The sequence below is a fragment of the Eschrichtius robustus genome, chromosome 10, assembly GCF_028021215.1.
Source record: "Eschrichtius robustus isolate mEscRob2 chromosome 10, mEscRob2.pri, whole genome shotgun sequence".
Lineage (NCBI taxonomy): Eukaryota > Metazoa > Chordata > Mammalia > Artiodactyla > Eschrichtiidae > Eschrichtius > Eschrichtius robustus.
In genome coordinates, this window is record NC_090833.1 from 82,966,653 (window position 1) to 82,984,903 (window position 18,251).

At 35.9% G+C, this 18,251-nt stretch overlaps 1 protein-coding gene across 1 annotated transcript; it reads left to right on the forward strand.

The window, feature by feature from the left end:
- The first annotated feature begins 108 nt into the window (after positions 1 to 108).
- RMI1 (RecQ mediated genome instability 1) lies at positions 109 to 16,564 on the forward strand. Its single transcript, XM_068552493.1, has 4 exons — positions 109 to 240; positions 5,264 to 5,324; positions 13,286 to 13,382; positions 14,158 to 16,564. Exon 4 carries the CDS (start codon positions 14,194 to 14,196, stop codon positions 16,075 to 16,077), a length of 1,884 nt encoding a protein of 627 aa, XP_068408594.1. The 5' UTR covers positions 109 to 240; positions 5,264 to 5,324; positions 13,286 to 13,382; positions 14,158 to 14,193; the 3' UTR covers positions 16,078 to 16,564.
- Positions 16,565 to 18,251: the final 1,687 nt, after the last annotated feature.

Genomic DNA, 18,251 nt, shown 5'->3' on the forward strand with positions numbered 1-18,251 from the left:
GGGGAAAACCTCTCGCGAGAACTAAAGGCTGTCCAGTTCACGCGCACAGGGAGGGGGCGGATGAAGAGGCGTCCTCTGGGCCCTGAGGAGTCTTCAGGGTTTGGAGGAGGGGCGTGAGTGCGCGGCAAAACGGGCGGGAAGGAGCAAAAAAGGATTAGGGCGCGCGCCGTGGCTGTTCCTGTTCTCACAGTCGCGAGGCCCAGGAACCAGTGTTGCACGAGGGGAAGGCGGGACGCCCAGGTCGGTGTTAGGCCCAGACGAATGCCCCCGTTTCCACAGCCCGCATTCGCGTCTCCTTTCTTCCCCCGTGCTCCCCTCTCGCCCAGGCTGCGGGGCGAGCTGTGTGTAACGGGCCGCAGCGCCCGTCAGGCGTGGCCCGGGCCGGGGGCGCAGCCGGAGGGTCGCGGCCCGCTGTCCGCTGGGCTCGGGGTTCCGGGAGATGTTGGCCGTCCCGCTGGGCTGTGGCGGGCGAGCCTCGGAGTCCGGGGGAGCTCAGTCCCTTTGCTTCCGGCGCTGAGCCTGTACTCCCGGGGTCTTTACAGGGCTCTCCGTTCTGACGAAACCTTTTGTTTTTCCTTTCTTTTTTGTTAATGGGACCTGAGGTACGAGTATTTTGTAGTGTCGGTGCTGCCGCTACGTGTGAAAAATTTCTGGAAGTATTGCTTTCATATCCTACAATGAATGCAAATCGCAAAATGCGTTGTAGACATCCGCTTTGCGTTTGTTCACTTTAAAGCGCCCACCGTGTGTCAAGGTATTCGGCAGTGATTAAAACAGACTAAAACCCTCGCCCTCAGATATGTTACCGTTCTAGCGTGTTCAGTTTATACTTGCTTTGTGTGCGGTTACTTCTAAGGCCCCTGTGTCAGGCTTTGATGGTTTCTTTTGTTAAGGCACTTAAGGTCACTCTGAATCGGTGACAAACCTGGGAAATTGCCAGTAAGTAGTACCCAGTATCCACATCCTGACTCTTAGCCCTCCAACTCTCACCCACAACCCCAAACTTGTGTTGAAGCATAAAAATGTTATAATTTACATGGGACGCTAAACCCACCGTTAGAATACACTTTTTTTTTTTTGTAATGATGAATTTGTGCTGATTCATTCCGCTGTAACTTGATTTTCCTCTTGAACACTTTGCAAATTAGATGTAACCAGCATTTTAAAAAAATGTCTGATTTCCGTCATCTTTTATCTTTTACTTGCTTAATCAGGAAGAGAACTCTTTAGGAGGAACTGAGAACTTCTTGAAGCACCAACATTTACTGGCTGGGAGGATAGTTAACAAATACTGTTAGAGCATAGTGTTTGGGATTGTGGAGTTTTTAAAAGGCTCTTTGAGTTGTAATATAATTTTTTAATGGCCCCACCATGAAGAATATTATAGTCTTGTTGGGAGGTAAAACTTAACTTGCATTTGGTTTTACGATACATAGTTTGGATTTTTATTTAATGTTCAGCCAAGAAAATTGAGTGTATGAAGGGGCTGGGGATACTTGGATTATAGAGATTTAATCTGCCAGTCAGGATTTGCAGCATTTAATTGAATCTGTCATTTAAAACCTGGGACAGTTCACTAACACAAATAGGTACATATAGGGGTACTGTACTAATGGTGTTTTCTTTCAAGCTAGTATTTCTGTTGCAACCATTATTTTCTGCCTTGATAAACAGTGATGATTGATGGGCAGGAATGCAAAGTAAGCAGCTTTATCTTAAGAACTTATTCCCAGTTTCACTGTCTTCTGACTGGACCCTAACTGCTGAAAGGTCTTATTCCTCTTTTTTAGATGCCATTGTCAGATTTTTTTTTTTTTTGCTTTTTTCTTTTTCTACTTGTTTACTTCCTTACCTCTTTTAATTTGCTTTATAGGTTTACTGTTTAAATAACAAGAAGGTCTGTTTTTTCCACCATCATCATTCAGGGACTTGCTAGCTTGAGGAAAGTCTCTCTTTTCACCATCCTTTCATTCTCTATTGTTTTCAGCCAAACTATGTTACATCTGTGCTCATTCAAGGACTTACCAACTTGGTTGATACATTGTGGCTCCTGTCTTGAGTAAATAATTGTATGATTATTTGGACTCCTGATGAATTTAGAGCTAGTATTACTTAGCTGTGGGATTTACTTTTGATAAACTAATATAATTGAGATTGTATACTAGCGAGCTGGATGATTACTTAAAATTTTATAACTACCATTTTCTGAGTTTGTGCCAGACCTTGTGCTGGCAGTTTTAATGCTTATCACAGTTCTGCGAGTAAATTGTGGTTAAGACAAAGTTAAGGAACACGTCTAAGGTCACATAGCAGAAATGGGAATCAGACTCCTAAACCTATTCTCTGTCTTTTCCTTACATTAGGTTATAGAGGATCCACAAACAGCTCCACTAATTACTTCTTTCTGATTTCAGTCATTAAATATAAATTTTTTTCCCATAATTTTCAGAGTGCCTTCTCAAAATTCTGGGGTTACCTTAAAGTCATCCCCAAGGATTTAAAACACAGACTCACCTGTATTTTTTAGATGAAGACAGTGGAAACATGGACTGGTTATAACTTGAGTATTTGTTAGTGCTTTTAAGTCTTAGCTATTGATTGAATGCCACATACAGTGTCCAAAAGGATGGCATCAGTACTTCTGCCTCTTTTTCTATTTTTTCAAAAATTGAAATATGTGAGGCTGACTGAAAATTAACTTATAAATCAAATTTGCCTAAGTCTTAGTGGCGAATGATAGAATTTTCTTACTCTATTCTCTTCTGCTCAGTTTCTGCAGTCAAGATCTAGAATGTAGATTAGTGTGGTCAGCCAAGTTTAGCAAGCGCAAGATGTAAATCAATTTTTAAAAAACATTTTTTTCATGATTATAAAATTAATGGAGATTAAGATGTATGTAGTTTTACATCTGGCCTTTTCTCCTAACAGAATAAAATATGAACATATTTTCATGTCATTAAATAGTACTGAAAAATGTTTTTTCAGAAGACTATTTCATGGATCCAATGTAATATATTTAATTTTTTTTTTTTTTTTTTCTTTTACTGTTGTTGAACATTTAGATTGTTTCTGTTTTTTTTCCACACTGTAAAAGCACAATGATAAACACTCTGGCACATAAAATCTTTGTCTTCATTTCTGATTATTTTCTTAAGATTAAGTTTTGAAATCATACGGTGTGAACATTTCTTAATGTACAATTTCAACAACGTATACTTTTTCGTATTTTTTTCTTGGACGGTGATGTTCTGGAGGATCAGGGGCTGTTCTTTATGTATGAACAGATGAGAAGTTGTGCTGCTCTAGCTAACACCTCCCCTCTGAGTTGCTTCTACCTGCGGTGGCTATGGTTACTCAGTTTCTCAAGAAAGGGAGGAACAAAAACCTTAGGAATTCTCTTGAAGGAGTAGATGCAAGTAATACAATTTACTAAATTATTAAGGGGCTCGGTTATTGAAACCCAGTCTAGACTTTATAATCCCACATGATAATACGTTTTCCATTTAATTAAAAAATTTAATAAGCTTTTCTTTTTTACCTGTAGGAAAAAAAAATCCTATTATATGTAGAAATATCTTCTTATTAAAATTGTTTTAACATGCAGTTGTGGGGAGTAAACCATGTTTCAGATCAATATGCCCTCCACTTTACTTACTTTGCTGTTAAATGAAGAATTCTATGTAGCAAATGTGCACTTAGTTATAACATTATTATAAAATTGTAGTATATCATGTAGCTCTGGAAGTGGAAATTTAAATCCTAGAAGGTAGTAGTTGGAGAAAATTATTAATTAGAACTGCCACGTGTTAATAGAACAATTTCACTGTGGTTCATTGAGCACTGTTTCTCAGAATTTGTCCCAACTATCATGTGAAAGGAGTTTTGTCACTTGCTGTATTCAACAACACAAACAAGGAAGTGCGTGTTTGAAATAACTACAAAATTAAAAAAATAAATGAATACATAAGCTTTAAAATGTCAGTTTGTAATATTTAAAAATTAAAAAAACTTTTATGTCATTTTAGTAGAGTTATAGCAAAAGGAAAAGTACTTAATGATAACACTGTTTTGAAGCTGTTACAAAGATAGATGCAGTAGGTGATGTTGTGTTTCTTTGATTTGACTTTGTAAAGGAAATAATTTAGAATATACTAGGTGAGCTTGTCGTTTAAATGAGATCTGAGAAAAGTCTGTTCATTGTAATAGTGTAGTGCTCTTATAGAATGGCCATTTATGAATGAGTTTTATAGTTTGTATGCAAGTGGGTATATGTAAGTGAGGGACTGGTTTTACTTTCTCTTTTAAGTCAAACAGGGTCTAGAAAATGATATAGAAATGGAGGTTAGCAGAATTTCGTTCTGCGTCTGCTACTATGTATGATCTGTATGTCTTAATCTTCATGCCTGTTTCATTCTCACCCAAATAGATGACAATCCCTACCTTTTCTATCATAAATGACTATTTTGAGGTTTAGATAATATTACAGATGTAAAAGTATGTATTTTGAAAAAGTTTAAAATCTTACAAATAAGAGGTTTTAATTTTTATTAAACCTTTTTCTTCAGTTCTCTGTTTAAACAGCTATACTGCTGAGATATAGAATTAACACCACTGAAATTCCTTTCTTTCATTTTCTATCCAGCCTTGACCTTTTCAGTTCACAATCAATCAGTCTTTCTTTTTTATTGGTTCCTTCCTCCTCCTAGAAGTACTAACAGTGTTAACTCCTACTATTTAACAGGTTCAGGTAGAAAATAACACTTGTGTTAAATGGCTGCATATAATAATTTAGGGGTATATACTGTATACACCGAGTAATTTATAGTATAAAACATTCTGCAAACAACTTAATTAATTGTGGCATTTATACTTGATAATTCATTTAAATAATTATAACTCTACTGAAAGTACACTGTCTTGATTTCAGTTTACTTAATGACTGTCATCTCATTACTACAACACCTCTGCCAGTTAGACTAGGCCCATTTGCCAGTGCTGTGGTGTTTAAATTTTAGTGGAGGAAATAAGGTAACTTATAATTGAATGAGCACACCTAAGAGCCTTGGATCTTGCTTAATTTTTGAGGTTAAAAAAATGACAACAGATGTGATAAAGTAGCACTTGGGAATCTTAGGTTATACAAGTACAGATCTCTGTCTTGAGGATAAGATGTCACTCAACTGTGGCCTCGTAATATCGTGCTTGGAGATTTTAACATGCCTTATTTTAATTAATTTCATGCTTCGATGTTATTTTGTTTTAGGGTCATCTTTTAAGCATGCAGCTGAACTTGGTTTTTTCAATTTGAGAGTATCTTTTAACAGGTGAGTTAATCTATGTTCATTATGATTGCTGATATATTTAGACTTATTTCTACCACCTTGTTTATTCTTTCTATTTATAGTGCTTGCCAGTTCCTTTTGTGCCTTATTTTGGATTGTTTTCTTTACTCTGTGTTTTCCTCAGCAAGTTTGAAAATTAGTTATTAAATATCTATCCTTTTGGTGTTTGTCTTCAGTATTTTTATTGAGGATATAATTTACATTCAGTAAAATTCATGTTCTTTTTTGTATATAGTTCTATGAGTTTTGACAAACATTAGTCACATCATTGCTGCCACCTGTTTCTATAGTGTTGCCTTTTCCATAATGCCATCTAAATGGACTTATACAGTGTTTGTCTGGCTTCTTTTACTTAGCTTGATGCATTTAACATTTGTCTTAGTCTATTTGGGCTATTGTGACAAAATAGCATAAACTGGGTGGTTGATAAACAACAGAGATTTATTTCTTTGGAGACTGGGAAGTCCAAGGTCAAGGTGATAGCAGATTTAGTGGGTGTCTGATGAGGACATGCTTCTTGGTTCTTAGATGACAGTCTTTTTACAGTGATCTCCCATGGCAGAAGGGGTAAGTAGCTGTGTGGAGACGTCTCTACTGTTTGTTTATTTTTTTGTTATTGGGTTGTAAGTTTTTTTTTAAATTAATATCTTTTCAGAATTCTGACTTTATTTTTATTTATTGATCTATTGATTTATTTTGGCCATGGTGCACGGCATGTGGGATCTTAGTTCCCCAACCAGGGATCGAACCCGTGCTCCCTGCAGTGGAAGCACAGAGTCTTAACCACTGGACTGCCAGGGAATTCCCATGAGGGCTTCATTCTCATAATGTAAGCACTTCGCACAGGCCCCACCTCCTAATACCATCACATTGGGCATTAGGATTTCAACATATGAATTTTCTGAGTGATATCATCTGTAGCAATATTCATCCATGTTATTGCATCTATTAGTTTATTCCTTTTTATTACTGAATAGTATTCCATTGTAATGATGTACAACAATTTGTTAATCCATTCACCAGTTGAAGGACATGTGGGTTGTTTCTAGTTTTTTGGTGATTATGAAAAAAGCTGCTATAAATGTTCACGTTGAGATTTTTAATGAGTATACGTTTTCATTTTTCTTGAGTAAATACCTAGTAATGCTGGGTTGTATGGTGAGTTTAACTTTGTAAGAAAATGCTACACTGTTTTTCTTCCTAAGAAACTGCTGAACTGTTTTTTAAAGTGGCTGTGTCATTTTGCTTTCCCACCAGCAATGTATGAGAATTCCAGTAGTGGGTATTGTCAGTTATTTTTTATTTTAGCTATGCTAATAGATGTGTAATATCACACTGTGATTTCAATTTTGCATTTCCCTAATGTCTTACTTGTTATCTGCATATCTTTTGCTGAAGTGTCTATTCAAATCTTTTGTTCCTTTTAAAATTAGTTTGTTTTCCTATTGAATTTTAGAATTCTTTATATAGTCTGGATATAAGTCTTTTGTCAATTATGTGTTTCTCCCAGTCTGTGGCTTGTCTTTGTGTGTGTTTGGCTTGTCTTTATACTCTTAACAGTGTCTTTCATAGAGCAGAATTTTAAAATTTTGGTGAAGCTCAGTTTATTAATTTCTTTCTTTTAGGGATTATGCTTCTGGTGTTGTATCTAAGAACACTGTTAAGAAACCAAGATCACAAAGATTTTTCTCCTAACTTTTCTTCTCCTTTAAAAAAAATTGAGGTATAATTGACATATAACCTTTTAGTTTCAGGTATACAACATAATAATTTGATATTTGTATACATTGCAAAATGATCACCACAGTAAATCCACTTAACATCCATCACCACACTTAGTAACAAAAAATTTTTTTTTCTTGTGTTGAGAACTTTTAAGATCTACTCTCTTAGCAACTTTTAGATATGCAATATAGTATTTTAGCTACAGTGACCATGCTGTACATTACATTTCCATGACTTACTGATTTTATAACTGGAAGTTTGTACCTTGTGACCCCCTGCACCCATTTTGCCCACCCCCACCCCTTACCTCTTGCAGCTACCAGTCTGTTCTCTCTTATCTATGAGCTTGGTTTTTTTTTCTTCTAACTTTTCTTATAGGTGTTTTATAGTTTTAGTTTTCACATTTAGGTCTGTGGTCCATTTAATTTTTATATATGATGTGAGGTATTGATGGAGGTTCATAGTTTTGCATATGGATGTCCAATTGTTGTAGCATCATTTGTTCAAAAGACTATCCTGTTTCCTTTGAATTGCCTTTGCAACTTTGTAGAAAATCAATTGACTATATATGAATGGGTCTATTTTCTAGGCTGTCTTCCCATTGACCGATATGTTAATCCTTTTGCCAATACTTCACTGTCTTGATTACTGTAGTTTATACTAAGTCTTGAACTCAGTGTGAGTCTCCAACTTTTTTTTTTTTGAAATTACCTTGGCTATTCTAGTTTCTTTGCCTTTCCATGTAAATCTTAGAATCAGCTTGCCATTCTTTAAAAAAAAAAAAAAGAATGCTGGGATTTTGAATGGAATTGCATTGAACCTATATATCTGTTTGGGGAGAACTGAAACTTGATCATAGAGTCTTCAACACAGCATGTCTGTTCATTTGTTTAGGTTGTCTTTGATTTCTTTCACCAGTAGTTTGTAGTTTTCAGCATATACATCCTGCACATATTTTGTTAGATTTAAGTTTTGAGGGCTACTGTAAATTGTACTCTTTGTTCATTGCTCGTACAGTCAAGTCTCATTATTCCTGGTAGTTATGTTCTGTATAAAGTCCCTGTGAACACTGAGTTAGGGAATACTGAACTATTGTTCCTAGAGAAAAGACAAGGTTAGGTTCCTGTGAGCCTCTGGTCATGACATTTCACCACTGATTAGTACATAACCTTGTTTTATTTGTGTTTCTGTTTAAAGACACTTTATTCACTATATGTTGTTGATTCATTAACTGAAGTTATGACCAGTGGCACTATAACTAATGCCTGAATGAAGCTTAATCTAACACACAGATTTTACATATGACACATCACACACAGTTTTCTTATGGCTTGGAACACTAGACAGCGCTTCAGCAGTATGCTACGGGGCCGTTTTAAATAGTGAAATCATCAACAAAAAGCACAAAAGTGTGAAAATGTGGCACTAAATAGAGCACAAAAAAGACGCATCTCGCTAACTCATTTATCAGGTGATATAGCTTCTTTGTACATTCTTTGGCATTTTTTCATAAACATTCATGTCATCTGCAAATAGAGGTAATTTTATTTTTTCCTTTTTTTCCTCCTCTACTTCCCTCTTGATTTTTCTCTCTTTCTAAAAAATTATGGTAAAAAACATATAACATAAATTTACCCTCTTAACAGTTTTGAAGTGTACATTATGTATCTTCCTGATGTGGGATAGGGATGCCACAGTCTTAAATGTCTTAAAGAATTGTCTAATCAATCTTGTTTTTAGAGTACCCTTTACTTCCAGGCATACTTAGTATTGCCTTTTGTGGGTTCCGGGTTTTTATATCAGCCATTCTTAATACCACCTTAGAATTCAACTTTCTAGTGTCTGCTAAATCATGTACTAATCTGTTTGCTTTCCAGTTTCCAAAATTTGTTGCCATTGTTTCTTCTCCCATTTTCTTTGTTCTTAGAATTTTATGGCTTTTTAAAAATCTATTTTCTGAGTTTCATGGGGATTATAAGAATGTTTTTTCAATCTTTCATTTTTACCCTTAAACACATAATTTTTATATTTTTCTTATAAAATAGTAAACATAATCAGAATCTCTATTATCCTCCTTGACAAAACATAATACCTTAACTTCCCTCTGAATTCTTTTTGTATTTTCTACATTTTTGTTACCTCAAATTTTGGATCCAGCTTGTTGAATCTTAAGATTTAAAATAAAAAAGATTTTTTTTTTCTTTGTCCTTGATGTTTTACAGTTTACCATGCTATGTTTAGAGGTGGATTTTTACACGTGTTGCTTAGCAATATTGAGCTTTTACACCCTACAGAATCATATCTTTTTGAATTTTAGAAAAATTTCAACCATTATTCTTTATTTTTTTATTATGAAAAAATTTCACTTTTATTTATATATTTTTTTCTAGTTTTATTGAGAAATAATTGGTATATATCACCATATAAGTTTAAGGTGTATAGCATTTACATATACTGTGAAATGATTACCACAACAGATTAAGCTAACATCCATCATCTCATATAGATAAAAAGATAATTGGGCTTCCCCGGTGGTGCAGTGGTTAAGAATCCACCTGCCAATGCAGGGGACATGGGTTTGAGCTCTGGTCCGGGGAGATCCCACATGCCACGGAGCAACTAAGCCCGTGTGCCACAACTACTGAGCCTGCGCTCTAGAGCCCGCGAGCCACAACTACTGAGCCCACGTGCCACAACTACTGAAACCCACGCACCCAGAGCCTGTGCTCCGAAACAAGAGAAGCCACCGGCGATGAGAAGCCCGCGCACTGCAAGGAAGAGTAGCGCCCGCTCACTGCAACTAGAGAAGGCCTGCAGGCAGCAACAAAAACCCAACGCAGCCAAAAAAAAAAAAAAAAAAAAAAGAAAAAGAAAAAAAAAATTCTCCTTGTGATGAGAACTGTTAGGATCTACTCTCTTAACAACTTTCGTACATATCGTACAGCAGTGTTAACTACAGTCATCATGTTGTGCCTTACATCCCTATTACTTGTTTATCTTATAATTGGAAATTTGTTCCTTTTGACCACCTTCAACCATTATCTTAAAAAAAAACAAAACTGTTTCCTTCACCTCTTCTATTTTCTTCTGAAACTGTGATTACTTCAGTGTAGGAGCCTATTTTCCCTACTTACCTTTTTTTCCCCTTCTTTGCTTAATTTCTTAAATCTTCATACTCTGTTCTATGTAATTTCCAAAGTGTAAGTTCTTTCTTCATTTGTTTTTAGCCTTTTGTTTATCCCATCTACTGAGTTTTAAATTTCTGAGGCTGTTTCCCATTTCCAAGATGTCCAATTGATACTTTTCATAAATGTCTGTTACTGTTTAATTATCTTCTATTCTTCTTTAAGGATTAGTCCTACTTTTAAAGTGTATTTAGTATGCTCAGAGACATTTTAAAAATATTTAGGATTCTTCATTTAAAAACAGATTTCTCCAGGTATAAATTCTCCTGTTTGTTGTGTCTGCTGATGTGGCTTATGGTGGTGATTTTCCTTAAATATGTTATAATTTTGGTTTGAGAGCTTATGTTGGATAGAGGTTTTTCCCATGTGTGTTTTTCCCTTTTGTGTGTTTTTGGAGTTGCTTCAACCTGACCCTCTGGCTGGCATAGCTCTAGATCAGCTGTGTCATTAGAGACTTGGGTTTTTATGTGAATAGCCTAGTTCTGGACCATGCTATATGTACTATACAAGTTATGTAGGCCCCATTTCCATTCTTAGGTTATCCCTGTTCCCTCCATAGGCCATAGGTAGGTATTGAGTGGAAGATTTTTTTGGCCCAGTTCTAGCAAGTAGTTTGTTCTGGTCTTCTGACCTATAATTGGCACACTGGACCCTTAAACTTAAAGCCTTGGAGCTTTAGCCTGAAGTCCCCTTTTCCTGGTGGCTTTATATCAGCACTAAAACTCTAGGTTTCTCCTCTGTTCCTGGCCCACAAGACTTTTTTTTTTTTTTTTTTTAATTAATTATTTTTTATTTTTGGCTGCGTTGGTTCTTCGTTGCTGTGTGCGGGCTTTTCTCTAGTTGCAGCGAGCGGGGGCTACTCTTCACTGAGGTGCACAGGCTTCTCATTCCGGTGGCTTCTCTTGTTGTGGAGCACGGGCTCTAGGCACATGGGCTTCAGTAGTTGTGGCACGCGGGCTCAGTAGTTGTGGCTCGCAGGCTCTAGAGCACAGGCTCAGCAGTTGTGGCCCATGGGGTTAGTTGCTCCGTGGCATGTGGGATCTTCCCGGACTAGGGCTCAAACCCGTGTCTCCTGCATTGGCAGGCAGAGTCTTAACCACTGTGCCACCAGGGAAGCCCTGGCCCACAAGATTTTACTCTTTGTTATTGAGTGTAGCTATGTATTTAAAGTTTTATCTAGTTTCTTGTTTATCCTTCTAGAAGTCCTTTATGTATAAAGTAAAGAAGAATGTGCTTATTTTCCTTTCTTTTGTACACAAAAGTTAGCACACTGTGTTTTGCTTTTTTTTAGCCAGAAGGTAGAAAATATTTCCATTTGATAAATCAGAGGGCTCATGTAGAGATTGTTGGTTTCTTTGTTAAAGAGACATGCCGATTTGACTCTGCATGGTTTATTTTTATCACTATGGGCAGGGACCTCTCCTACCTTTGGATTTTTACATTGTTTTTCACATGTAATTTAAAAATTATATATCTGTACTCTAAATTATTTTCTTCAGTGTAAAGATTCATCAGTTTGGTAGTTATGACCTTCTTAATTCCTCCTTTAAAATGTTATTCTTGTATTCCTCACAATAACTGTAACTCTTCCTTTAAATTTTAACCATTTCTTAAATTAATACTGTGACCACTTGTTTAGGGTCACAGAGTTTGTAAGTGAAAGATAATTTGGCATCACATTTGCACGCTGAACGGCTAGATTATATACTGGCTCTCCTTTGTTTTTTTATTTCTTTTTTTTTTTTAACACGATAAGCAGGTTTTACTTTTAAATGATTATCGGTACACCAAATAACAACATGTAACAAATTCTTGATTTCTGTCTTCTAGTAATTTTTATTAAAAGATATTAAAAGCAGCCCAAACAATTATACTAGTATTCATTGTTCTAACCTTTAGCCAGAAAAGACTGTTTTAAGGCTGGATGCTGCTTAGTACAGGTTACAAATAACTATTTACTAATTTTTCATAGATAAATCCCCTGACCTTCACAAAGCTTTAGGGGAAAAAAATTAATCCCTTTTTTTCTTAAAAATTAAAAAAAAAAACTACATCTACAAAAGAAGAAGTCAGTGTTGATATATACATATATGTTGCTTTAGCTAAAAGATGTGGGAAACCAGACAATATATGCCTATTAAATTTTCTAAGAAATGCAAGGTTAAAAAAATGAAATATTTGGATTAGCTTTAAGTTTTTACAAGGAAGCTAGATTTGCTATTTTCCAAAAAGTGAGAGAACCTACTATATAATATACAGAGATAATTTAATGCCTTTTCACAAGAATGTAACTTGAGCTTTGTTAAAATTTCATTTTCCATGAAGTCATCTAAAATGCCAGTCCGTGGAACAGAGCTTCTTCCCCTATGCATTTATGCAGTAGTTTTCATGGATCTCTGGCTAGATGTAGCAGACAAAGGCCAAGAGGTTATCTAGCACTTCATCCCTGTTTTGCCAGAGGTAGATCTGGAGAATGGTCATCACCTGGGTCTCTTTTTCCACCCCAGTGATGCCCCTGCCATGGAATCCCAGAGCTCCAGCTTCTCTGGCTTTGAACCTTTTCTCCCTCTGCAGTTGGTACTGTTCAATTTCACTTTCAGCTGCTTTGGTCTGCTTCAGCCTCAGGTTGCTTGCGGACCTCGGATGCCTTTTGGGTGGCCTGCTTCTGGCCTGCAACCATTGCTGGGGCCTAAGTGAGCAGCCTAAATGATTGGATTGCCACCTCGGGTCAGCTGATTCGTGCCTATGCTGGTGCTCTGCCCGCCATCTTCTCCTATCCTTTAATTTTCACAGTAGCCCTATGAAGTAAGTATATAGGGAAGGAAACAAGCTAAGGTAGAGTGAGTTTCTCGTGGTAACTTGCTTTTGTTTATTTCATTCCAAACCTCATGTTTTTATTCTGTACTACCTCTATTCTACCCTGATTGATAATAGGAAACTTCAAACCATACCATCAAACTTTGCACTTATGAAAATAGGCCAGTGATTCTTTCTGCAGCTTCCTCTTATAACCCTTACTGCTTCTTGTCTTAGCTCTCAGGGCCATTTCTGAGCAATAGAGGTTACAAGTACTCCACTGAACAACCAGTTCCAAATCCCGTCCTCAGATCCTGTGCTCCTGTTCCAAATGGTAAGTTTTCTTATGGGCATGTTAAAACTTTTATAAATTCGAACTCTTAGATATCTTCATCTGTAGAAGGAAAAAAATACTTTTGTGAAAAAAGGTTAGTCTTTAGTGTTTGGCTACGTTTTTTTATCATACTGAGAAAATCAGAAGTATATTTACCTGATAGGACTGTTGAGAATTATTTACCCAAACAAATAAGATGCTTTACATCAGCTCAGAATCTATTGTTACTTGTTATAATTTTATGGAATACAATGGTATAAGTTTTAATAGAGTATGAATTATAGATATAGAAAGAACCTTAGTAAATATTGTTTCTTAGCTAAATTTTAAATTATTAGAATCTGATTATTATATTAACATAATAACTACTAATTACTACATGTATTTTGTAGGTCTGACATTATGCTTTACAAATGTTAATCATGTAATCCTCACAACAACTGTGTTAGATAGGAGGTGGTACTGACATTTTATAGATGAAAAAATTAGGCTAGAGAAGTTAAGAAATTTATACAAGGTCACAGAACTTATAATTTGAAGAGCTAGTCTTCAAACCTAGGTATATCTTGTCTCAAACCTTTTGCTTTTCTTATTTTTTTACCATCTGATTACTTGTGGCATTTGAAGTTTTGCCATGTAGAAAGTCAAAGAATTATAAAGGTGCTGAAGAGAGAAAAATCTAAAAGTTTGATTACTCCTGTTTGTGCATTGTAGAGAATTATAGAAACTGTATTTAGATACTGAATTACCATAATTTTTTTTTGTTTGTTTTCAGGTAATAGATGCCTAATATTTCTTTTATATAAAAGAAATGAGTATAGCTAGTATTGCATTAAGAGTTGAAACCTGGCTTTTAGCTACATGGCATGTTAAAGTGCCTTTAATGTGGCTGGAAGCTTGTATTAACTGGATCCAAGAAGAAAATGATAATGTTAATTTGAGTCAGGCACAAATGAATAAACAAGTATTTGAGCAATGGCTCCTTACTGATCTGAGAGATTTGGAGCATCGTCTTTTACCTGATGGCATTTTAGAAGTTCCAAAAGGAGAACTGAATGGATTTTTTGCTCTGCAGATTAATTCATTGGTTGATGTAAGTCAACCTGCGTATGCCCAGATACAAAAGTTGAGAGGAAAGAATACAACGAATGACCTAATTACAGCTGAAACACAAGTAACCCCAAAACCTTGGGAAGCAAAGCCTTCACGAATGTTGATGCTACAGCTAACTGATGGAATTGTACAAATACAGGGGATGGAATATCAGTCTATTCCAGCTCTTCATAGTGATCTTCCTCCAGGTACAAAAATTTTGATTTATGGAAACATTTCTTTCCGTCTTGGTGTTCTCTTATTGAAACCAGAAAATGTGAAGGTGTTGGGAGGAGAAGTAGATGCTCTTTTAGAGGAATATGCCCAAGAAAAAGTTCTTGCCAGATTAATTGGGGAACCTGATCCTATAGTTCCAGTCATACCAAATAATTCTAACCAAAGCATCCCCAGAATTACAGATGTTCTACAGCCTGCGTTAGGACCTTCTGATGAAGAACTCTTGGCAACTCTTGATGAAAACGATGAGCTTGCAGCAAATAATAACACCTCTTTGGAAAGAAGTTGTTTCAGCACAGGTAGTTCTTCAAATACTTCAAATACCATCAGACAGTCAGATTTTGAACCAGGACTTGTTATTTCTCCAAGACCAAAGGAGAAACCACGAAACCAGTCTATGCTTTTTACTGATGAGGAATTAGATGACTTTTCATTGGAGGAGGCCTTGCTTTTAGAAGAAGCTGTCCAGAAAGAACAAACAGAGACCAAAGAATTACAGCCACTGACTTTGAACAGAACTACAGATGAAAGTATAGAGAGATTTTCACGTAGATCTAATACTCTGAATAATTTTTCTTTGATTTGCAAAAATGGAAATAATAATTGGAGTGAAAAAAATTTATCTGAGCAAATAACTAATGAAGACAAATCTTTTAGTTGTCCATCTGCTAGAGACCAAAACAGTAGTATTGTTTCAGTTAATCATAATGTACCCGTACCCCATAATTTTACAAATAAAGATAAGAACTCAGAGACATATAATAAAATAAAACAAACCAGCAGTTCAGAGGGACATTCCTTAAATAATAAAATATTAAACGGAGAGCTGGTCAATTATGTACCAAGAAGTTGTTCACACATTTCTAATAAAAATGAGCAACACTTACAGACTTGTTCTTCAAGATCATCAGAGAATAGCACTAATCTTTCTATCAGCATGGATTTATATTCTCCACCTTTTATCTATTTGTCTCTTCTAATGGCCAGCAAACTAAAGGAAGTTACAACAGTGAAAGTCAAAGCATTTATTGTAACCTTAACTGGAAATCTCTCAAGTTCTGGTGGCATTTGGAGTATAACAGCAAAAATTTCTGATGGTACTGCATATCTAGATGTAGACTTTGTAGATGAAATACTTACTGGTCTGATAGGGTTTTCAGTGCTACAAATGAAACAGTTAAAAAAGGATGCTTGTAAATACCAAAAGTTCCTGGAAGGTTTGCAGAAATGTCAGAGAGATCTAATAGATTTGTGCTGTCTAATGACTATTTCATTCAATCCCTCCTTGTCTAAGGCAACGGTACTGGCATTACAAGATGTTAATGTGGAACACCTTGAGAACCTAAAGAGGCGAGTAAAGAAATAATTTAGTAGCAAGCAATTTAAAAAAACAAGGAAATATTTAGAATTAAGTTTGTCCTTTTACTTTTGCAACTTTCTTTTTGTAAAAGGGGAAAAGGAAGTTTCATAACTGATTTCAGTCTAATTTTAAAATGTTTAATTATGTTTGTGTGTGTAAGTTTTTTTAATAAATTTTTTTAAAGTAACTGCTGAAGCAATTTGATGACCCACTGTTGTTGAGAAATTTTGTTTTCCACTTGTTATTTCACATAAGGTGACTGCTAAAGTACTGTATTGGTGTTTACTGATGAATCATACTGTTGAAAGTTAACAATTACAAATAGGTAGTTGAGTACTTCTAATATGTAGAGTACCCCAAAAGATTTGTTTATATTATTTTTCTTAGGAAAAAATGTAAATCCAGTGGATTAGAATGTCAGACTCTCAGATGCAAGTTGTTGTGCTGGTTTTTGTTTTGCTGATTGGAAATATTTGTCTGGTATATTTAAAGCAAATATTATCTTAACTAGATACCATTTCAGAGATTATATTGAATAGTTAAAAACCTTATTTTCAATGATAATCTATTATTACTAAGAAGATCCAGTAAGTATTTCTTTTTTTTTTTCTGGATTAAAATAAGGTATTTATGCATGTCTTTAGTTATCTCCTTTCTTTTTTTTTTTTTTTTAATTTATTTTATTTTATTTATTTATTTTTGGCTGTGTTGGGTCTTTGTTGCTGCACGCGGGCTTTCTCTAGTTGCGGCAAGCGGGGGCTACTCTTCGTCGTGGTGCGCAGGCTTCTCATTGCGGTGGCTTCTCTTGTTGCGGAGCATGGGCTCTAGGTGCGTGGGCTTCAGTAGTTGTGGCACGTAGGCTCAGTAGTTGTGGCTTGTGGGCTCCTGAGCGCAGGCTCAGTAGTTGTGGCGCATGGGCTTAGTTGCTCCGCGGCATGTGGGATCTTCCTGGCCCAGGGCTCGAACCCATGTCCCCTGCATTGGCAGGCAGATGCTTAACCACTGCACCACCAGGGAAGTCCCAGTTGTCTCCTTTCTGAATTAGGTGTACATGTAAGTTCTTCCTTTAGTTTTGTTGGAAGTGCTGTTCTTTTTTAAGGGAGATTGTTCCCCCTGGCCCCCCACTCCCCCAAAAAAAAACCATAAGGAAGACTGTTTCCCACTTTTCCACTTTGCTGTTAAAAAGTCACATTTGAAAGGTAAAATTATTTTTATTATTCTTTTGTCTTTAAAAAAATCTAAAGTATCTTGAATTTTAAAACATTAAACAAATACTTAAATAATAAAATGAAGACATTGTGTTTTTAGTTAAAATAATGTAATAGGAAAATATCTGGAAGTAAGATAAATACATATATAAAAATATGATATGGATATAGTAGAAAAATATTCTAAAAGTCTTTTGTCATTGGTTGAAGGATGATAATGAGAGTTCAAGGCACAATTCAGATTTTGCTGCTATATCCTCTGATAATAACCGCTTCTATATACTTGCATAGCTCTTTTACTGCAAGAGATCTAAATGGATGGTGTTATCTTTCATTATCTTTCTTGTAAATGTTCTCCTGTACTCTATCTCTTTGAGTAGTGCTGGAAAGCTGGGATTAAACCTTATTTTCTCTTCATATTCCATCACTAAAGACTGGGTATAGTACTTTACTATTGTCAGTCCATCCTTCTAATTGGTGCTTTAATTCTGGCTCTAGTCTTCTCTGGCCTTAAGTATTCCAGTAGGTTTACTAATTGGCCTGTGCCTTATTTTGCCCTTAAGCCTTTTCCCGTAATTCTTCCTGAATGATCTTTCTTGAATAAATTTCTTGTTTTCTCTTTGTTACCCTTTAATATCAACCTCCTCCTATCCGCTTACCTACAGGGTGAAGTCCAAACTCTTCATGTATAGTATGTAAGGCCTTTTGCAATCTGCCTCTTGCCTGCCTTTTCAGCCTCATCTTGCCTCCTTATTCTTCACCTACCTGGTCTGCCACTAAATTTTAGTCATAGTTGTTCTCCAGATGTGGGGAATATACCTCATGCATGGCTCATAATAATACCCCTACCTCCTATATTCATTTGTATTTCCACTCAGCTTAAGCTTTGGATGCCCATTGAAGTGTTTCATGAATTCCCCTGCCCACTTTCATGCCCCCCTATACATTGTACAGACTAATATTATATGTTTT

Excerpts from the sequence above, each read along its gene's own strand:
- RMI1 (XM_068552493.1), top strand. The coding sequence starts at position 14,194 with ATGAGTATAGCTAGTATTGCATTAAGAGTTGAAACCTGGCTTTTAGCT.